Source organism: Mustelus asterias, chromosome 10 (genome assembly GCF_964213995.1).
Source record: "Mustelus asterias chromosome 10, sMusAst1.hap1.1, whole genome shotgun sequence".
Taxonomy (NCBI): Eukaryota; Metazoa; Chordata; class Chondrichthyes; order Carcharhiniformes; family Triakidae; genus Mustelus; species Mustelus asterias.
The window spans coordinates 122,570,645-122,593,132 of NC_135810.1; the positions used below are offsets into that span (position 1 = coordinate 122,570,645).

The following is a 22,488-nucleotide window of genomic DNA, read 5'->3' on the forward strand; positions in this document are numbered from 1 at the left end:
CCTTAGTGTCCAAAGATGTGTAGGTTAGGTGGACTAGCCATGGTATATACATGGGGTTACTGGGATAGTGCAGAGGGGTGGGCCTGGGTAAGATGCTGTGTCGGAAAGTCAGTGCAGACTCGATGGGCCGAATAACCTCCTTCTGCGCTGTCGGGATTTTACGGTCCTATGGTTAATCCACACTCTTCACAGGACCCAATAGGCTGACAAAAATTTAACAAAGAAACACATAATGAAATGTGAGGAGAGATGTCCAAAAGCTTGGGCAAGGAACTGTCTTTTTAAGGAGTGGTTTAAAGGAGAAATGCAAGGTGGAGAGGTTTAGGGAGGGAATTCCAGAGCTTGAGGCCCAGGCAGCTGAAGGCACGGCCGCCAATGGTGGAGCGATTAAAATCGAGGATGAACGAGAGATGAGAATTTCGAGGAGCGCCGAGATCTCGGAGGGTAGGAGGTGATTACGGAGGAAGGGAGCTGTCGAGGTCAGGGAGGGTTTTGGACACAAAGATAAGAGTTTCTCATTGGGGGTGCAGTTACATCAGGAGGTCAGTGAGGGACACACTGCCGGGACCAGATGTCCTTCTATATCGGAAGACACCAGGTTTTCTGTTCTTTTACCCTGCAAGTTCTCAGTGACCATTTCAAAAAAGACTGGATGAGCCGCCAAGCCTAGGAAGCCCCATCCACGGGAAAACCAGTAATCGCACAGGTTTTATTCCTGAAGTATTGGATGTGCAAAGGATTCCTTCATCTGGAAACAGAAAACAGGAAAGCTCGAGAGACAAAGCCCAAGTGTTGATAAGAGAAAGTTAAAGTTTCACTTCTATGACATTGGGAAGAACAGCCATTTACCCCAGGGAAAGTATTTGAGGCCCTTTTGTTTCACTTCGTTTGAAGTTGCAATGGCACAAGAGGAGGCCATTCAGCCCATCCATGCCGAATAGTACAGCTTCGAAGGGATAGGTGGAGGCTGGCAAAGGTGCAGGAAGGAGAGGAATCTAACATTTTTATGACAATCCACGATGGTTTCATGGTCACTATTACCCAGACTAGATTCTAAGCTTTTTATTATTTCTTGAATTTAAATTCCACCAGCTGCCATGGTGGGATTTGAACCCACACCCCCCCTGGGCCTCTGTCCATTAGCATCATCAATGTACCATTGACTCTCAAGTCAGAGGAATAATTTCCTTTCGCCAGAGGCGATAGATGTAAAATAATCATAGAGTCCTACAGTGCAGAAGGAGGCCACTCGGCCCATCTTGCTGCCGGAGGAAGTGGTTGAGGCAGGGACATTGACCACATTTAAAAGTCGTTTGGACAGATGCATGGATACAGTGGTTAGCACTGCTGCTTCACAGCGCCAGAGACCCGGGTTCGATTCCCGGCGTGGGTCACTGGAGTTTGCACGTTCTCCCCGCGTCTGCGTGGGTTTCCTCTGGGTGCTCCAGTTTCCTCCCACATTTGGAAAGACGTGCTGGTTAGGTACATTGACCTGAACAGGCGCTGAACTGTGGTGACTCGGGGAATTTCAGAGTAACTTCATTGCAGTGTTAATGTAAGCCTTACTTGTGACTAATAAATGAACTTTATGGGCCAAATGCAGGCAAATGGGGGTCGACATGGGCCATTTTGGGCCAAAGATCCTGTCTCCGTGCTGTAGATTCTATGATTGCACTGACAGCAATCCCACTCAGGCCCTATGCCCAGAACCCCACACATTTACCGTAATATTAACCCTAATCCCACTGACACTGAGGGGTAATTTAGCATGGCCAATCAACCTAACCTGCACATCTTTGGAGTGTGGGAGGAAACCAGAGCATCCGGAGGAAACCCACGCAGACACGGGGAGAACGTGCAAACTCCACACAGACAATGACCCAAGGCCGGAATTGAACCCGGGTCCTTGGAGCTGTGAGGCAGCAATGCTAACCATTGTGCCACTGTGCTGCCCAATTAACAACTGGAGAGAAAAAGTTTAGGGGAGGTGATGGTGCAGTAGACCCAGGGTAATGCTCTGCGCACCCGGGTTACCCAGTACTGGGTTCAAATCCCACCACGGCAGATGGTGAAATTTGAATTCAATATTTAAAAAGAAATCTGGAATTAAGAATCTAATGATGACCATGAAACTATTGTCGATTGTCGTAAAAATAAACCCATCTGGGTCACTAATGTCCTTCAGGGAAGGAAATCTGCCATCCTTACCCAGTCTGGCCTACATGTGACTCCAGAGCCACAGCAATGTGGTTGACTCTTAACTGCCCTCTGAAATGACCGAGCGAGATACTCAGTTTAAGGCAAATTAAGGATGGGTAATAAACGCTGACCTCGCCAACAACACCCACATCCCATGAAAGAATAAAGAAAAATTAAATTTCTTCAGATAGAGGGACGTTAAGGTTTGGACCACACTACCTAAAAGAGAAGTGGATCCGAATCCATATAAATTTTCCAAAGGCAATCAGACGTCTACTTGAAGAGGATGAGTTTGCAGGGTTGTAGGGAAAAAACTCGGGATGTGGGACTAGTTGGGTACATCCTTCATAGAGTCAGCATAGTTATGATGGACTGAATAGCCTCCTGTATCTGATTCTACTCTACGAATCAGCAATGCTCTGCTCTGAAAGTCCTGTTTCTCTTTTCCACAGGTTTTCCTCATATTTTGCTGCGGACTTTAAGGAGCTCAGTTTATCTCCTGGTTGTGTTGGCGCAGGTGTGCATGTCAGCTCTCATGTCTGGCTTAACGGTTTTCATTGGCAAGTTTCTGGAGCAACAGTTTACCGTGACTGCCTCGTTTGCAAACCTACTGATCGGTGAGAATGTCAAATTAAAAAAATACATGCATTCTTCGTAACGTTCAATCCCTTCCCTCAGGATTCCTCTTGTTTGTGTCTGATGTTTCAGTGCTGACACGCACTGGGAGGTGTGAAGGGATAGGCATAATGACCTCCACCTCAGTGACTCACTCGAGTTTCATTGTTCATTTAGTGTGAGCGCTGCCGTGTTTCAATTTGATTTATTATTGTCATATGTATTAGTATACACTGAAAAGTATTGTTTCTTGCGCACTATACAGACAAAGCATACCGTTCATAGGGAAGGACAAAAGAGAGTGTAGAATGTAGTGTTACAGTCATAGCTAGGGTGTAGAGAAAGATCAACTTAATGCAAGAAGAATGTTCTGAAGAAGCTGTTCTTGAGTTGGTTGGTACATGACCTCAGACTTTTGTATCTTTTTCCCGACGGAAGAAGGTGGAAGAGAGAATGCCCGGGGTGCGTGGCGTCCTTAATTATGCTGGCTGCTTTTCCAAGGCAGCAGGAAGTTTAGACAGAGTCCACGGATGGGAGGCTGATTTAGAACATAAGAACATAAGAAATAGGAGCAGGAGTAGGCCATCTAGCCCCTCGAGCCTGCCCCGCCATTCAATAAGATCATGGCTGATCTGACGTGGATCAGTACCACTTACCCGCCTGATCCCCATAACCCTTAATTCCCTTACCGATCAGGAATCCATCCATCCGCGCTTTAAACATATTCAGCGAGGTAGCCTCCACCACCTCAGTGGGCAGAGAATTCCAGAGATTCACCACCCTCTGGGAGAAGAAGTTCCTCCTCAACTCTGTCTTAAACCCACCCCCCTTTATTTTGAGGCTGTGTCCTCTAGTTTTAACTTCCTTACTAAGTGGAAAGAATCTCTCTGCCTCCACCCTATCCAGCCCCCGCATTATCTTATAAGTCTCCATAAGATCCCCCCTCATCCTTCTAAACTCCAACGAGTACAAACCCAATCTCCTCAGCCTCTCCTCATAATCCAAACCCCTCATCTCCGGTATCAACCTGGTGAACCTTCTCTGCACTCCCTCCAATGCCAATATATCCTTCCTCATATAAGGGGACCAATACTGCACACAGTATTCCAGCTGCGGCCTCACCAATGCCCTGTACAGGTGCATCAAGACATCCCTGCTTTTATATTCTATCCCCCTCGCAATATAGGCCAACATCCCATTTGCCTTCTTGATCACCTGTTGTACCTGCAGACTGGGCTTTTGCGTCTCATGCACAAGGACCCCCAGGTCCCTTTGCACGGTAGCATGTTTTAATTTGTTTCCATTGAGATAGTAATCCCATTTGTTATTATTTCCTCCAAAGTGTATAACCTCGCATTTCTCAACGTTATACTCCATTTGCCATATCCTCGCCCACTCACTCAGCCTGTCCAAATCTCTCTGCAGATCTTCTCCGTCCTCCACACGATTCACTTTTCCACTTATCTTTGTGTCGTCTGCAAACTTCGTTACCCTACACTCCGTCCCCTCCTCCAGATCATCTATATAAATGGTAAACAGTTGCGGCCCGAGTACCGATCCCTGTGGCACGCCACTAGTTACCTTCCTCCAACCGGAAAAACACCCATTTATTCCGACTCTTTGCTTCCTGTCGGATAGCCAGTCCCCAATCCACTTTAACACACTACCCCCAACTCCGTGTGCCCTAATCTTCTTCAGCATGATGGACTGGGCTTCGTTCACGACCCTTTGTAGTTTCTTGGACAGAGCAGGAGCCATACCAAGCTGTGATACAACCAGAAAGAATGCTTTCTATGGTGCATCTATAAAAGTTGGTGAGAGTCGTAGCGGACCTGCCAAATTTCCTTAGACTTCTGAGAAAGTCTGATGCCACCATCCCAAGACTGAATAGTAAAGAGACTAGACTCACTCAATGTTCATGTTTGGGAAGTGTAATAACTCAATGTGGCAAACAGTTAACTGAAGGGTTTATTGATAAGAAGAACTATGTACACAAAGGTTTCAACAGCACAACACACGGGTCTACTCCTAATGACACCCTGACTCCAACTGAAGCCCTCCAGCCCCAGGACTGCTCACACTCATTTCCTATTGGTCCAGGGTCGCATGCTTGTGTCCCATTGGCTACAGTCCGATTACATGACCCGCGAGGAATCATTCCTTCAAAGGACCACACGACCAGAAGAGTCTTGGTGGATTTTCTTACTCCTGGTGTCAACCGTGATTCAATAATTCTCTGAGTCAGTAGTTTGTGGGTTTAATTCCCACTCCAGAGACTTGAGCACAAAATTCCAGGTTGACACTCCTACTGAGAGAGTGCTACACAGTTGGAGGTGTGGCTTTTCAGATGAGGTGTTCAGCTGAGGGCCCGTCTGCCCTCTCACATAGAGAAATAAGGCTGCCATAGCTGTATTATTTGGCTACTAATTCAAACCGTTTCCAAGCATTCCAGTTTAATGTGACAAACAAGTACAGGAATCAACTCCTAATACATTCAACAATCTTCCTTTATTGAACACTTTAGGTACCAACTCAAACTGAAAACAGTTGCAACACTTTAACTCTTTCTAAACATTAACTCTTGACTCAACATTAACTCTAATTCTTTAACTGAAAATAGATACTACCCGGTTTAGAATGAACTTGCCAGGTCCATCCTGATGTAGAATCTATCCTCATGGTCTTCTCTAATTTTCCTCAGGGCACACTCCTGCGATGGTTGATTTCTAAAATAAGCCATATCTGGTCCAAATAGCCCATATCTGGTCATCAGTGGCACAGTGGTTAAGGTCCCCCATGCACGACTTCTTGAGAAAGTGAGAGGGCATGGGATCCAAGGGGCTGTTGCCTTGTGGATCCAGAACTGGCTTGCCTGCAGAAGGCAGAGAGTGGCTGTGGAGGGGTCTTTCTCTGCATGGAGGTCAGTGACCAGTGGAGTGCCCCAGGGATCTGTTCTGGGACCCTTGCTGTTTGTCATTTTCATAAATGACCTGGATGAGGAAGTGGAGGGATGGGTTGGTAAGTTTGCTGACGACACCAAGGTAGGTGGTGTTGTGGATAGTTTGGAGGGATGTCAGAAGTTGCAGCGAGACATAGATAGAATGCAAGACTGGGCGGAGAAGTGGCAGATGGACTTCAACCCGGATAAGTGTGTGGTGATCCATTTTGGCAGATCCAATGGGATGAAGCAGCAGTATAATATGAAGGGTACCATTCTTAGCAGTGTAGAGGATCAGAAGGACCTTGGGGTCCGGGTCCATAGGACTCTTAAATCGGCCTCGCAGGTGGAGGATGCGGTCAAGAAGGCGTACGGCGTACTGGCCTTCATTAATCGAGGGATTGAGTTTAGGAGTCGGGAGATAATGCTGCAGCTTTATAGGACCCTGGTTAGACCCCACTTGGAGTACTGCGCGCAGTTCTGGTCACCTCATTACAGGAAAGATGTTGAAGCCATTGAAAGGGTGCAGAGGAGATTTACAAGGACGTTGCCTGGATTGGGGGGCATGCCTTATGAGGATAGGTTGAGGGAGCTTGGTCTCTTCTCCCTGGAGAGACGAAGGATGAGAGGTGACCTGATAGAGGTTTACAAGATGTTGAGAGGTCTGGATAGGGTAGACTCTCAGAGGCTATTTCCAAGGGCTGAAATGGTTGCTACGAGAGGACACAGGTTTAAGGTGCTGGGGGGTAGGTACAGAGGAGATGTCAGGGGTAAGTTTTTCACTCAGAGGGTGGTGGGTGAGTGGAATCGGCTGACGTCGGTGGTGGTGGAGGCAAACTCGTTGGGGTCTTTTAAGAGACTTCTGGATGAGTACATGGGATTTAATGGGATTGAGGGCTATAGATAGGCCTAGAGGTGGGGATGTGATCGGCGCAACTTGTGGGCCGAAGGGCCTGTTTGTGCTGTGGCTTTCTATGTTCTATGTTCTACTGCTGCCTCACAGCACCAGGGACCCGGGTTCAATTTTGACCGTGGGTCACTGTCTGTGTGGAGTTTGCACGTTTCTGCGTGAGTTTCCTCTGGATGCTCCGGTTTCCTCCCACAGTCCAAAGACGTGTTGGTTAGCCGCATTAGCCATGCTAAATTCTCCCTCAGTGTACCCGAACAGGCGCCGGAGTGTGGCGACTGGGGGATTTTCACAGTAACTTCATCACCGTGTGAATGTAAGCCTACTTGTGACACTAATACATTATCAAGTTTAAACTTTCGAAAGTTATAAAGTTTATTTATTAGTCACAAGTAGGCTTACATTAACACTGCAATGACGTTACTGTGAAATTCCCTAGTCGTCACACGCCGCCGCCTGTTCAGGTACACTGTGGGAGAATTTAGCACGGCCAATGCACCCTAACCAGCACGTCTTTCGGACTGTGGGAAGAAACTGGAGCACCCGGAGGAAACCCACGCAGGCACGGGGAGAACGTGCAGACTCCGCACAGACAGTGACCCGAGGCTGGAATTGAACCCGGGTCCCTGGCGCTGTGAGGCAGCACTGCTAACCACTGTGCCACCGTGCCTGTTTGTGGACATCCTCTGTGTGTAGCTTGGCTACGGTGCTTCCAATATGATAAAAGTGGATTTTGTTCGGGTCAAACTGGAGGTGTCTAGTTGAGACACATACCGCTAAATCTGGACCTAAAAACTCACCTGGATAACTGCTTACTCCCATGTTTGTATTTGTTTGTTTACTGCTGTGAATTAATTGGATTATTCTATTTTAACTCTTCCATTTCCTCTAACTCAAGGAAGCATCCATGTCCCTGGAGCTGTTTTTGGCATCCTCATTGGCGGCGCCATTTTGAGGAAGTTTCAGATAAATCTCAGGGGTTCTGCTGTCATGTGCTTCATGGCAATCTTCGTGTCCATTTGTGCCACAGCACCGCTCTTGTTCCTCGGCTGCTCAACGCAAGACGTTGCTGGAATAAACTACAACCACAGTTCCTTGAACAGGTCAGGCACATCCCATGTTGAGGTGTTGTTTTCTGAATAAGTCTCTCCAGGATTGATAATTAACGCTTGTCTCTAGCCTGATGGACACAAGTCAGGAGTGTGATGGAATACCCTCCACTTGCCTGGATGGGTGTGGCTCCAACAACACTCAAGAAGATTGGGGGTGGCACAGTGGTTAACACTGCTGTCTCACAGCACCAGGGACCCGGGTTCAATTCCAGCCTCGGATCACTACCTGTGTGGTGTTTGCACATTCTCTCCGTACCTGTGTAGGTTTCTTTCGGGTGCTCCAGTTTTCTCCCACAGTCCAAAGATGTGCGAGTTAGGTGGATTCGCCATGCTAAATTAACCCTAGTGTCAGGGGGATTAGCAGTGTAAATATGAGGGGTTACGGGGATAGGGCCTGGGTGGGATTGTGGTCGGTGCAGATTCGATGGCCTCTTTCTGCACTGTAGGGACTCTATCTCCCATCCAGGGTAAAGCAGCTCGCTTAAGTGGCACTCCATCCACCATCTTAAACATTCCTTCCAGCACTGATGGACAGTGATAGCAGTATGTACCGTCTAGAAGATGCACTGCAGGAATTCACCAAACTGTGACCTCTAACACCATCACTTATAAATTCACCTCCATGAGGAACATGCATTGGTCCTTCAGCCCCTCAAGTCTGCTCCACCTTTCGATAAGAACATGGTTGTCTGATTGTGGCCTCAACTCTACTTTGCCATCTATCCATATAACCTTTGACCCCCCCGTCAATCAAAACTCTGTCTAACTGGGCCTTGAATATATTCAGTGACCCACAGCCCCCACAAATACATTTCTCAAGGCACAGTTTCGCCCCACTCTCAGTAAATATGTTTTGTCTCTTTCATGTTTAAATCTACTATTCTTAAATCTGATGTAAGACCCTCCCAAAATATAAAAATCTTTCATGCTACTTTTTATGGTTACTAATTTTGGGTAAACCGAAACTTAATACATCGCTTTATTTCATTTATGATCTCCTCCAATTGTGTATTTTGAAATACAACTTCAAATCACCCTCCTGATCTTCCCAATGCAAATATTCAGTCATGTTACTCACTGTCCCTATCTTAGCCCTGATCAGTTTCCAATTCGAAGTACGTGCTTACACACCTAACTTTTTCTTCAATGTTCTTAACCTTGCAGACTAACTGCTTTCAGTGCAAGTTAATCGTACACACACCAGCCTGTTTCACAGTAATATTAAGAAAATATTGATGTATTGATTGAAATAATGATGTTTTCATCACAATATTTGTTTAAAACCATTTTTCTCTTCACTTTTCAGCTCATTGGTCACTGATTTGAGCTGTAGTCAAGGATGTTCCTGCAGGGCTCAGGCCTACAATCCAGTTTGTACGCCAGATGGTATTGAATTTGTTTCGCCCTGCCACGCTGGATGCAAGACTGCCTCCTTTGAACCTGGGGGCAAGGTTGCTGTAAGTAGTGCCAAATCCCACAATGTGATTGGTATGGCTCTTATACCTTTTTATAATTTATTCTTCTAAGGAGGTCGGGCGATGGGAGATGTGGGTGTCGCTGGCTGGGCCAACATCGCTTCCCATCCCTAACTGAGTTGAACTGAGTGTCTCGCTCGGCCATTTCAGAGGGCAATTAGGAGTTAACCACATTGCTGTGGCTCTGGAATCACATGTAGGCCAGACTGGGTAAGGAAGGCAAGTTTCCTTCCCTAAAGGATACTAGTGAACCAGATGGGTTTTCCGAGAATCATAGAGTCTACAGTACAGAAGGAGGCCATTTGGCCCATTGAGCCTGTACCAACTACCCAGGCCCTATCCCCGTAACCCTACATATTTACCCTCCTGATCCCCCTGACACTAAGGGACAATTTGTCATGGCCAATCAACCTAACCAGCACATCTTTGGACTGTGGGAGGAAACCGGAGGACCCGAAGGAAATCCACGCAGACACGGGGAGAATGTGCAAACTCCACACAGACCCGAGGCCAGAATCGAACCCGGGTCCCTGGCGCTTTGAGGCAGCAGTGCCAACCACTGTACTACCTTGCCGCCCCAATTCTTTAACTTGTTTCACCATTACCATTCCTGAGACTAGTTTCCAATTCCAGATTGTGTTATCTGAATTTAAATTCTGCCATGTTCTCAGAGCATTGGTCTGGGCCTAGGGATTGGTAGCCCAGTGACGTTATCACTACACCAGCACCTCCCGTGATGGTCGGGTGACAGCAGCTGTGGCTCAGTGGGTAGCATCCTTGTTTTTGAAGCAGGGGTTGTGGATTCAAATCTCACTCTAAAGATTCACCCAGTGTCATGCTGAGGGAGTGCCACACTGTTGGAAGTGTTTCTCTTTGCAAATCCCTGTCTGCCCTTTTGGGGGAGTTGGGGGGGAGGGGGGAGCATGAAAGGACCATATGACAAAGTAACGGAGGAACAAGGGAGTTATCCCTGATGTCAGACAGATGATTGGCTCACTGCCATGTTGCTGTGTGTGGGAGCTTGCTGAGTACAAATTGACTGGTGAATTTTCTGCGCTGCATCACAAGTATCAGGCCCTGTCCATCTCCAACAACAGGTCATCCAGCCACCGGCCCTTGACATTCAATGGCATTACCATCGCTGAATCCCCCACTGTCCCCGGAGTGTGGCGACTAGGGGATTTTCCGCAGTAACTTCATTGCAGTGTTAATGTAAGTCTACTTGTGACACTAATACATAAACTTTATCAACATCCTGGGGGTTACCATTAACCAGAAACTCAACTGGACCAGCCACATAAAAACTGTGGCTACAACAGCACGTCTGCGGCTAGGAATCCTGTGTCGAGTAACTCACCTAGCTATGACTGTAACAATGCATTCTGCACCCTCTCCTTTCCTTCTCCATGAATGGTATGCTTTGTCTGTATAGCGCGCATCAAAGAATACTTTTAACTGCATACTAATACATGTGACAATAAATCAAAATAAATCAAATCAAAACCTCTTAACCGCACCCCCCCCCCCCGCGCCCCCCTGCCCCCCCCCCCCCCCCCCCCCCCCCCCACTTGCCTGGATGGGTGCAGCTCCAACAACACTCAAGAAGCTCAACACCATCCAGGACAAAGCTTGATTGGCATCCCATCCATAAATATTCAAATGCTTTACCACCGATGCACAGTAGTAACAGTGTGTACCATCTACATGATGCACTGCTGGAACTCACCAACACTCCTTCGACAGCATCTTCCAAACCCACAATCACTATCAACTAGAAGGACAAGGGCAGCAGACACATGGGAACACCACCACCTGGAAGTTCCCCTCCAAGCCACACACCTTCCCAACTTGGAAATATATCGCCGTTCCTTCACTGTCGCTGGGTCAAAATCCTGGAGCTCCCTAAATAGCACTGTGGATGTACCTACATCACATGGACTGCAGCGGTTCAGGAAGGCAACTCACCACCACCTCCTCAAGGGGCAGTTAGGTATGGGCAGTAAATGCTGGTCTGGCCAGGGATACCCGCATCCCATCAATGAAGAAACAAAAAGTCATCACGCCTCAAAAGTGCTGCATTGGCTGTAAAATACTTTGGAACATGCTAAGGTTATGAAGAGCTCAATGTAAATCTTTATAAGACTTCATAAATCTTTATGTCCATCTAATTTTACCACTACTCTAAGTTAAGATTTGTTAACCCAGCACAGGCCATGAATTTTCTGGTTTAAAGGGCTGACTTCGACGGAATATCATGTTTTGCGGCTGCTTTCTCTGTGATCAAACAGTACAAGTCCCGACAGGTTGATGAAAGTACTTAAAGAAATAGCCAAACCGGTCCACCCACACAGTGTTTCAACACAGCAGCTATGCAGTGTTGTTAACCCATTATCTTGACTTTCTTTGGAAAATTATTAATTTAAAAAGAGGCATTTGCTAAAAGTTGACACAGGACAGAAATTATCGATAATTAAGGAATATGATCAGGAGCCACATTGTCAATAATGTGAGTGCTACCTCTTACTGAACTGGGGAGGAGGTTGTTGCTTTATGGTAACATCACTGGACCAGTAATCCAGAGACCCAGGCTACTGCTAATACCCCACAGGTTCAAAGCCTGCCACGTCACCTGGAGGAATTTAAATTCAGTTAATAAATCTGGAATATAAAGTTAGTCTCTGTAATGGAGACCATGAAACTATCATCGATTCTTGTAAAAACCCATCTGGTTCACCAATGTTCTTTAGGGAAGGAAACATAGAAGATAGGACGAGGCCATTCAGCCCTTCGAGCCTGCTCCCCCATTCATCACGATCATGGCTGATCATCCAACTCAATAGCCTAATCCTGCTTTCTCCCTATAACCTTTGATCCCATTCGCCCCAAGTGCTATATCCAGCCGCCTCTGGAATACGTTCAATGTTTTGGCATCAACTACTTCCTGTGGTAATGAATTCCACAGGCTCACCACTCTTTGGGTGAAGAAATGTCTCCTCATCTCCGTCCTAAATAGTCTACCCTGAATCCTCAGACTGTCACCCCCTGGTTCTGGACTCCCCCACCATCGGGAACATCCTCCCTGCATCTACCCTGTCTATTCCTGTTAGAATTTTATAAGTGTCTATGAGATCCCCCCTCATTCATCTGAACTCCAGTGAAAACAATCCTAACCTAGTCAATCTCTCCTCATACACCAGTCCCGCCATCCCCGGAATCAGCCAGGTAACAGCCATGTGACGCGGATGTGAGAGTGTGACTCCCTGACCCACCCACTGACACTCGCCCACAGCCCCAGGAATGAACATTTTAAACAAACACTTTGAGAATTTAACTTGCTTCTCTTTGTCTTTCTCCCTTCATAGAACTATACTGACTGTTCCTGTGTTTCTGCCCAAGGCCTGGTCAAACCTGGCACGTGTGGCAGTGGATGCTATAAACTCCTCCTACCATTTATGTTCTTCCTAACCTTGGCTGGCTTTGTAGCCACACTTTGCCAAACCCCGTCATTCATGTTGGTTCTGAGGTAAGATTATTTCACTCATCTGTCTCTTTTTTTTCTCCCTTGGAGGCTTCTAAAGGACATCACAAGCCAGATCATTTGCCCCTTTAAGGTACATTGGCACATATGTTTGACACAGTAAGAGTTTTAACAACACCAGGTTAAAGTCCAACAGGTTTATTTGGTAGCAAATGCCATTAGCTTTCGGAGCGCTGCTCCTTCGTCAGATGGAGTGGATATCTGCTCTCAAACAGGGCATACAGAGACACAAAATCAAGTTACAGAATACTGATTAGAATGCGGATCTCTACAGCCAACCAGGTCTTAAAGATACAGACAATGTGAGTGGAGGGAGCATTAAGCACAGGTTAAAGAGATGTGTATTGTCTTCAGACAGGACAGCCAGTGAGATTCTGCAAGTCCAGGAGGCAAGCTGTGGGGGTTACTGATAGTGTGACATAAACCCAGGATCCTGGTTTAGACCGTCCTCATGTGTGTGGAACTTGGCTATCAGTTTCTGCTCAGCGACTCTGCGCTGTCGTTTGTCGTGAAGGCCACCTTGGAGAACGCTTACCCGAAGATCAGAGGCTGATTGCCCGTGACCGCTGAAGTGCTCCCCCACAGGAAGAGAACAGTCTTGCCTGGTGATTGTTGAGCGGTGTTCATTCATCCGCTGTCGTAGCGTCTGCATGGTCTCCCCAATGTACCATGCCTCGGGGCATCCTTTCCTGCAGCAGATGTCCCAAGGCATGGTACATTGGAGAAACCATGCAGACGCTACAACAACGGATGAATGAACACCGCTTGACAATCACCAGGCAAGACTGTTCTCTTCCTGTGGGGGAGCACTTCAGCGGTCACGGGCATTCAGCCTCTGATCTTCGGGTAAGCATTCTCCAAGGCGGCCTTCACGACACACGACAGCGCAGAGTCGCTGAGCAGAAACTGATAGCCAAGTTCCACACACATGAGGACGGCCTAAACCGGGATCTTGGGTTTATGTCACACTATCAGTAACCCCCACAGCTTGCCTCCTGGACTTGCAGAATCTCACTGGCTGTCCTGTCTGGAGACAATACACATCTCTTTAACCTGTGCTTAATGCTCCCTCCACTCACATTGTCTGTATCTTTAAGACACGGTTGGCTGTAGAGATCCGCATTCCAATCAGTATTCTGTAACTTGATTTTGTGTCTCTGTGCCCTGTTTGAGAGCAGATATCCACTCCATCTGATGAAGGAGCAGCGCTCCGAAAGCTAATGGCATTTGCTACCAGATAAACCTGTTGGACTTTAACCTGGTGTTGTTAAAACTCTTACTGTGTTCACCCCAGTCCAACGCCGGCATTTCCACATCATGACATATGTTTGACACCATTTAGGTGTCTCACAACACCAGGTCAAAGTCCAACAGGTTTATTTGGAAGCTTTTGGAGCGCTGCTCCTTCATCAGGTGAGTGGAGAGTTGCGTTCACAAACACGGCATATATATAGACAAAGACACAATTGCAAGATAATGCTTGGAATGCGAGTCTTTACAGCAAATCAAGTCTTTACAGGTTACAGAGAGTGCGAGTCGAGAGAAGGATAATCACAGGTTAAAGAGGTGTGAGTTGTCTCAAGCCAGGAACAGTTAGTAGGATTTTGCAAGCCCAGGCCAAATGGTGGGGGTTACATGTAATGTGACATGAACCCAAGTGTCTCGCTTGTTAGGGTTCCTTTGGACTTTAAGCTGGTGTTGTGAAACTTCTTACTGTGCCCACCCCAGTCCAATGCCGGCATCTCCACATCATCACCATTTAGGTGGATTGGCCGTGCTAAATTGGTCCTTAGTGTCCAAAGATGTGCAGGTTAGATTAGGGAGCTTAGATTAGGGAGCTTGTCTACAGAGGCCCTGTGGGTGGAGCTGAGAAACAGGAAAGGTATGACCACATTAATGGGGTTGTATTATAGACCGCCCAATAGTCAGCGAGAATTGGAGGAGCAAATCAGCAGAGAGATAGCTGACAACTGCAAGAAACACAAAGTTGTGATAGTGGGGGATTTTAATTTTCCACATATAGATTGGGACTCGCATACTGTTAAAGGTTTAGACGGGGTAGAGTTTGTAAAATGTGTTCAGGAAAATTTTCTACATCAGTATATAGAGGTGCCAACTAGAGAGGATGCGATATTGGACCTCCTATTGGGAAATGAGTTAGGGCAGGTGATGGATGTGAGTGTGAGGGAACACTTTGGATCCAGTGATCATAATGCCATTAGTTTCAACCTGATCATGGATAAGGATAGATCTGGCCCTCGGGTTGAAGTTCTGAACTGGAAAAAGGCCAAATTTGATGAAATGAGAAGGGATCTGGGAAGTGTGGATTGGCACAGGCTGTTCTCTGGTAAGGATGTAAATGGAAAGTGGGAGGCCTTCAAAGGAGAAATTTTGAGAGTGCAGAGTTTGTATGTTCCTGTCAAGATTAAAGGCAAAGTAAATAGGAATAAAGAACCTTGGTTCTCGAGGGAGATTGTAACACAGATTAAGAGGAAGAGAGAGTTGTATGAAATGTACAGGTAGCAAGGAACAGATCAGATGCTCAAGGAGTATAAAAAGTGCAAGAAGCTACTTAAGAGGGAAATCAGGAGGGCTAAAAGAAGACATGAGGTTGCTTTGGCAGACAGAGTGAAGGAAAATCCAAAGAGCTTCTATAGGTATGTTAGGAGCAAAAGGATAGTGAGGGATAAAATTGGTCCTCTTGAAGACCAGAGTGGTAGACTGTATATGGAACCAAAAGAGATGGGGGAGATACCAAATGGTTTTTTTGCATCCGTATTTACTGAGGAAACGGGCATGGAGTCTACGGAAATAGGGCAAACTGGTAAGGAGGTCATGGAACCTTTACAGATTAAAGGGAAGGAGGTGCTTGCTGTCTTGAGGCAAATCAGAGTGGATAAATCCCCAGGACCGGACAGGGTATTCCCACAGACCTTGAGGGAAGCTCGTGTTGAACTTGCAGGGGCCCTGGCAGACATATTTAAAATGTCAGTATTCACGGGGGAGGTGCCAGATGATTGGAGGGTGGCTCATGTTGTTCCGTTGTTTAAAAAAAGTTCCAAAAGAAATCCGGGAAATTATAGGCCAGTAAGTTTGACGTCGGTGGTGGGCAAGTTATTGGAAGGTGTGATAAGGGATAGGATCTACAAATATTTGGATAGACAGGGACTTATTAGGGAGAGTCAACATGGCTTTGTGCGTGGTAGGTCATGTTTGACCAATCTATTAGAGTTTTTCGAGGAGGTTACCAGGAAAGTGGATGAAGGGAAGGCGGTGGATGTTGTCTATCTGGATTTCAGCAAGGCCTTTGACAAGTTCCCTCAAAGAACAAAGAACAATACAGCACAGGAACAGGCCCTTCGGCCCTCCAAGCCCGCGCCGCTCCCCGGTCCAGGATTGAATCCTGAATCCAGGATCCCCGCCCAATTTTCCAGCCTATCTACAGACCAATATCCTATCCACCGAGCTGTCCCTCACAGCTACGATGCTTTGTTCATTACAACCTATTAACTCACCCCCACCCCCCCATTCCAGACCATGTGATCTCCAGGGAGAGGCGAAAACCCAGAGTGAAAAACCCCAGGGCCAATATGGGGAAAAAAAATCTGGGAAATTCCTCTCCGACCCCCTGAGGCGATCGAAACGAGTCCAGGAGATCACAATGGCCCTGATCGGAAAATGCTTCCCAACCCTAGTCATTTCCACTTCCACGAACACCATATGAATTCCCTGCCCCCGAGACAGGTTCCCAACTATCCGCAGTCTCGCTCTGTACTGGCACCAGCAAGATGATCATAGAATGAAGCCTTGAAACGAGAAACAAGGAACAATTAGCCCGCGCCGCTCCCTGGTCCAAACTAGACCACTCTTTTGTATCCCTCCATTCCCACTCCGTTCATATAGCTGTCTAGATAAGTCTTAAACGTTCCCAGTGTGTCCGCCTCCACCACCTTGCCTGGCAACACATTCCAGGCCCCCACGACCCTCTGTGTGAAATATGTCCTTCTGATATCTGTGTTAAACCTCCCCCCCTTCACCTTGAACCTATGACCCCTCGTGAACGTCACCACTGACCCGGGGAAAAGCTTCCCACCGTTCACCCTATCTATGCCTTTCATAATTTTATACACCTCTATTAAGTCTCCCCTCATCCTCCGTCTTTCCAAGGAGAACAACCCCAGTTTCCCCAATCTCTCCTCATAACCAAGCCCCTCCATACCAGGCAACATCCTGGTAAACCTCCTCTGTACTCTCTCCAAAGCCTCCACGTCCTTCTGGTAGTGTGGCGACCAGAACTGGACGCAGTATTCCAAATGCGGCCGAACCAACGTTCTATACATCTGCAACATCAGACCCCAACTCTTATACTCTATGCCCCGTCCTATAAAGGCAAGCATGCCATATGCCTTCTTCACCACCTTCTCCACCTGTGACGTCACCTTCAAAGATCTGTGGACTTGCACACCCAGGTCCCTCTGCGTCTCTACACCCTTTATGGTTCTTCCATTTATCGTGTAGCTCCTCCCTACATTATTCCCACCAAAATGCATCACTTCGCATTTATCAGGATTGAACTCCATCTGCCATTTCCTTGCCCAAATTTCCAGCCTATCTATATCCTTCTGTAGCCTCTGACAATGTTCCTCACTATCTGCAAGTCCTGCCAGTTTTGTGTCGTCCGCAAACTTACTGATCACCCCAGTTACTCCTTCTTCCAGATCATTTGTATAAATCACAAACAGCAGAGGTCCCAATACAGAGCCCTGCGGTACACCACTAGTCACAGGCCTCCAGCCGGAAAAAGACCCTTCCACTACCACCCTCTGTCTTCTATGACCAAGCCAGTTCTCCACCCATCTAGCCACCTCCCCCTTTATCCCATGGGATCCAACCTTTTTCACTAGCCTACCATGAGGGACTTTGTCAAACGCTTTACTAAAGTCCATATAGACAACATCCATGGGAGGTTAGTTAGGAAGGTTCAGTCGCTAGGTATACATGGGGAGGTAGTAAATTGGATTAGACACTGGCTCAATGGAAGAACACAGTAAGAAGTTTAACAACACCAGGTTAAAGTCCAACAGGTTTATTTGGTAGCAAAAGCCACACAAGCTTTCGGAGCTGCAAGCCCCTTCTTCAGGTGAGTGGGAATTCTGTTCACAAACAGAGCATATAAAGACACAAACTCAATTTACATGAATAATGGTTGGAATGCGAATACTTACAACTAATCAAGTCTTTAAGAAACAAAACAGCATGATGAGTGGAGAGAGCATCAAGACAGGCTAAAAAGATGTGTATTGTCTCCAGACAAGACAGCCAGTGAAACTCTGTGGGGGTTACAAATAGTGGGACATGAACCCAATATCCCGGTTGAGGAAGCCAAAGAGTGGTTGTGGAGGATTGCTTCTCTGAGTGGAGGCCTGTGACTAGTGGTGTGCCGCAGGGATCGGTGTTGGGTCCATTGTTGTTTGTCATCTATATCAATGATCTGGATGATAATGTGGTAAATTGGATCAGCAAATTTGCTGATGATACAAAGATTGGAGGTGTAGTGGACAGTGAGGAAGGTTTTCAAAGCTTGCAGAGGGATTTGGACCAACTAGAAAAATGGGCTGAAAAATGGCAAATGGAATTTAACACAGACAAGTGTGAGATATTGCACTTTGGAAGGACAAACCAAAGTAGAATGTACAGGGTAAATGGTAGGACTCTGAAGAGTGCAGTTGAACAGAGGGATCTGGGAATACAGGTACAGAATTCCCTAAAAGTGTCGTCACAGGTGGATAGGGTCGTAAAGAGTGCCTTTGGTACATTGGCCTTTATAAATCGGAGTATCGAGTATAAAAGTTGGAGTGTTATGGTAAGGTTATATAAGACATTGGTGAGGCCGAATTTAGAGTATTGTGTACAGTTTTGGTCACCTAATTACAGGAAGGATGTAAATAAGGTTGAAAGAGTGCAGAGAAGGTTCATAAGGATGTTGCCGGGATTTGAGAAGCTGAGTTACAGCGAGAGATTGAATAGGTTGGGACTTTATTCCCTGGAGCGTAGAAGATTGAGGGGAGATTTGATAGAGGTGTATAAGATTTTGATGGGTATAGATAGAGTGAATGCAAGCAGGCTTTTTCCGCTGAGGCTAGGGGAGAAAAAAACCAGAGGGCATGGGTTAAGGGTGAAAGGAGAAAAGTTTAAAGGGAATATTAGAGGGGGCTTCTTCACGCAGAGAGTGGTGGGAGTGTGGAATGAGCTGCCGGATAAAGTGGTAAACATTTAACATTTAAGAAAAACTTGGATGAGTTCATGGATGAGAGGGGTGTGGAGGGATATGGTCCAAGTGCAGGTCAGTGGGACTAGGCAAAAAATGGTTTGGCACAGACAAGAAGAGCCAAAAGGCCTGTTTCTGAGCTGTAATTTTCTATGGTTCTATGGTTTCGCTGGATTGGCCATGGTAAATGCATAGGGTTACGGGGATAAGGTGGTGTGGTGGGCATGGGTGGAGAGTCAGTTCAGACCCAATGGGCTGAATGGTCTCCTTCTGCACTGATGGGATTCTACGATTTAGTAGTTGGATTTTTCGCTCACTGTTTCCTCTCCACTGCAGCGTTACCCTGGGCAGAACCTCCTGGCTCAGAACCAGATGATGGGGCTGCTCAAGAGGCCAGAATTAGAGGATCGCAGAGATCTCCGAGGGTTGTAGGGTCTGGGGGGAGAGGAATACAAAAATGGGGACAATGGTTTCATGGTCTTCAGTAGATTCTTAATTCCAGATATTTTTTATTGAATTCAAACTCTACCATCTGCCGTGGCAGGATTCGATCCCGGGTCCCCAGAACATTAGCTGAGTTTCTGGATTAATAGTCTATAATACCACTGGGCCATCGTCTATCCTTTGATCCCCTTCAGCCCAAGTGCTATATCTCACTCCTTCTTGGATTCAAAATATACAATGTTTTGGCCTCAACTTGGTAACGAATTCCACAGGCCCAGCACTCTCTGGGTGAAGAAATTTCTCCTCATCTCAGTCCTAAAAGGTTCATCCTGCATCCTTAGACTGTGACCACTGGTTCTGGACTCCCCCACCATCGGGAACATCTTTCATGCATCTACCTTGTCTTGACCTGTTAGAATTTTATAGGTTTCTGTGAGAACCCCCCTCATCTTTCTGAACTCCAGCCAATACAATCTAAGGTGGTGACAGTCTGGAATGTGCTTCCTGGGAGGGTAGTGGAGGCGGGACTCCTCACATCCTTTAAAAAGTACCTGGATGAGCACTTGCCACATCACAACACTTAGGGCTATGGGCCAAGTGTTGGTAGGTGGGATTAGGTAGGGGTTCAGGTGTTTCTCGCATGTGGGTATGGACTCAATGGGCCAAACGGCCTCTTCTGCGCTGTCTGATTCTATGAGAGATGATGGTGTGGTAGAGCAGGGGATCTCCAGTGTACATGTGTAAACTAACGCTGAGGGACTGCCCGTAGGTGAGATATCAGCAGCAGTTAAGGATAAATCCATGGGGAATAGCAGAGGTCATGGGTGTGCTGGGAAGAGAAGCTATTGACGGTGCTAATACACAGAGATACTGTGGAGTATTAATACCAGCAGAGACTGGTTGGGCCCAATGGCTTGTTTCTTGATTGTATGTCGATGTGATCTTCAGAATGAATGAGCTGCTGACAGGGCAAACCTGTTGCGCCATCCCATTCTTGGACATCCCCTTAAAATTTTCCTATTTGCCATTTTAGATGTAAAAATGCATAGCTAACATCTCATTTGTAACTGATTCGTATTTGTTGATTCCAGGTCAGTGAAGCCTGAAGATAAATCTTTCGCAATAGGGATTCAGTTCATGCTATTCCGTGTTCTGGGTAAGTACAAGGACAACTTGATCTAACTCCCAGCTAAAGCTCTCTGCCCACTAATTCACTGACTAGTCCAATTCAGTAAGCATTGCTGAACTCTTCAGAAACCTGAACGTGGGGGAGTTGGTAGTGTCGTGGTAATAGATTCAGTGAGTTGTACAGCGGGAGAGTGTACATGGGGGTGAGAGGGGGAATGGGTGGGTAGAGTCAGTGATGGGGGAGAGTGTACATGGGGGTGAGAGGGGGAATGGGTGGGTAGAGTCAGTGATGGGGGAGAGTGTACATGGGGGTGAGAGGGGGAATGGGTGGGTAGAGTCAGTGATGGGGGAGAGTGTAGATGGGGTGTGGCAGGGGGAATGGGGGGGTAGAGTCAGTGATAGGGGGAGAGTGTAGATGGGGTGTGGCAGGGGGAATGGGGGGGTAGAGTCAGTGATAGGGGAGAGTGGGGGTGTGGGACGGGGAATGAGGGGTAGAGTCAGTGATGGGGAGAGTGGGGGTGTGGGAGGGGGAATGAGGGGTAGAGTCAGTGATGGGGAGAGTGGGGGTGTGGGACCTGTGTGATTATAGGGCAGTAAGAAGTCTCACAACACCAGGTTAAAGTCCCAACAGGTTTATTTGGTAGCAAAAGCCACTAGCTTTCGGAGCGCTGCTCCTTCGTTAGGTAACAACAGGTTTATTTTACTAAATAAACCTGTTGGACTTTAACCTGGTGTTGTGAGACTTCTTACTGTGTTTACTCCAGTCCAACACCGGCATCTCCACATCATGGCTACCATCGATTATAGGGCTGTCAGAGATCCTGGGTACCAGCAATCTTAGTCTATTTGACTGCAAACAGCAGTGGACATTGTGCATAATCTGATGCGAGGCCATTAATGACTTGTGCACAAGGAGAACCACTTACAGCTGTCCTGGAAGTGTTTCTGAAGTTACAGAAAAACAACTTAGCCGTTATGGTCAATTACAGCAAATCAAAAACGCACAATGTTTCTAATACCTCATTTGCATTTAATTTGCCAATTAAATCCTAGCTTTTCGCCCTTTCTCATTCGATGTAAAACTGACCTGCTAATCCTTCATTTGTACAGCATATCCTCATATCTTGCCTTGCGTTATTTGTTACGGAAAAACCCGGTCTTGCTCACCCTCTGGTGAAGGCCAAAGAACAGAATGTTATGAGGCCGACGCAGATGAGGATTAGCCTGTTCATGCTGAAATAGCAGACACTGACTCCTTTGAAGGTCTGCAAGCTGATAAACATTTTAAAAACTGTACAGAGAAAGCACGAAACTTTAATTTGAACAGTTTAGCTTTGCACAATTTAGTTTCCAAACTATGAAACTTCAATCTGAGCATTTTAACCTCCACTGGGTCATGATCAAAGCTGTATATTTTTGTCGGGAGCATTTGAGAGAGTGCTGCGACTCATATCCAAGATACTCATGTCTGCTGTTCTTTCACAGCCTGGTTGCCGGGGCCGATACTTTATGGAACTACCATTGACACTACATGTATCCGCTGGGAAAAGAAGTGTAACAAAAAGGCAGCCTGCAGATACTATAACCTGGATCTCTTCCGGGTCAGGTATGTTTACTTCACTTCCCCAATCCTTCCTGGAAAAGATGTTCACAAAGGCTTTTTCAACAGCATTCCCCAAACCACTCACTACCGCCTGTAGGGATAAGGGCAGCACACGGACAGGGACATCATCATCATCACCACCAAGCCACTCACCTTCCTGACTTGGAAATATATCACCGTTCCTTCACTGTCGCTGGGTCAAAATCCTGGAACTCCCTCCCTAACAGCACTGTGGGTGTACCTGCACATCACATGGACCTC

The 22,488-nt window shown here is 46.8% G+C and overlaps 1 protein-coding gene across 2 annotated transcripts in view; it reads left to right on the plus strand.

The window, feature by feature from the left end:
- slco2b1 (solute carrier organic anion transporter family, member 2B1) overlaps positions 1 to 22,488 on the plus strand; it is a 95,655-nt gene that overhangs the window by 64,498 nt on the left and 8,669 nt on the right. For both annotated transcript variants that reach the window (XM_078222656.1, XM_078222655.1), the window contains exons 9-14: positions 2,652 to 2,816; positions 7,558 to 7,762; positions 9,078 to 9,228; positions 12,609 to 12,769; positions 20,588 to 20,652; positions 22,110 to 22,230. In XM_078222656.1, the coding sequence (XP_078078782.1) occupies positions 2,652 to 2,816; positions 7,558 to 7,762; positions 9,078 to 9,228; positions 12,609 to 12,769; positions 20,588 to 20,652; positions 22,110 to 22,230 (868 nt within the window). The remainder of the gene's footprint in view (positions 1 to 2,651; positions 2,817 to 7,557; positions 7,763 to 9,077; positions 9,229 to 12,608; positions 12,770 to 20,587; positions 20,653 to 22,109; positions 22,231 to 22,488) is intronic.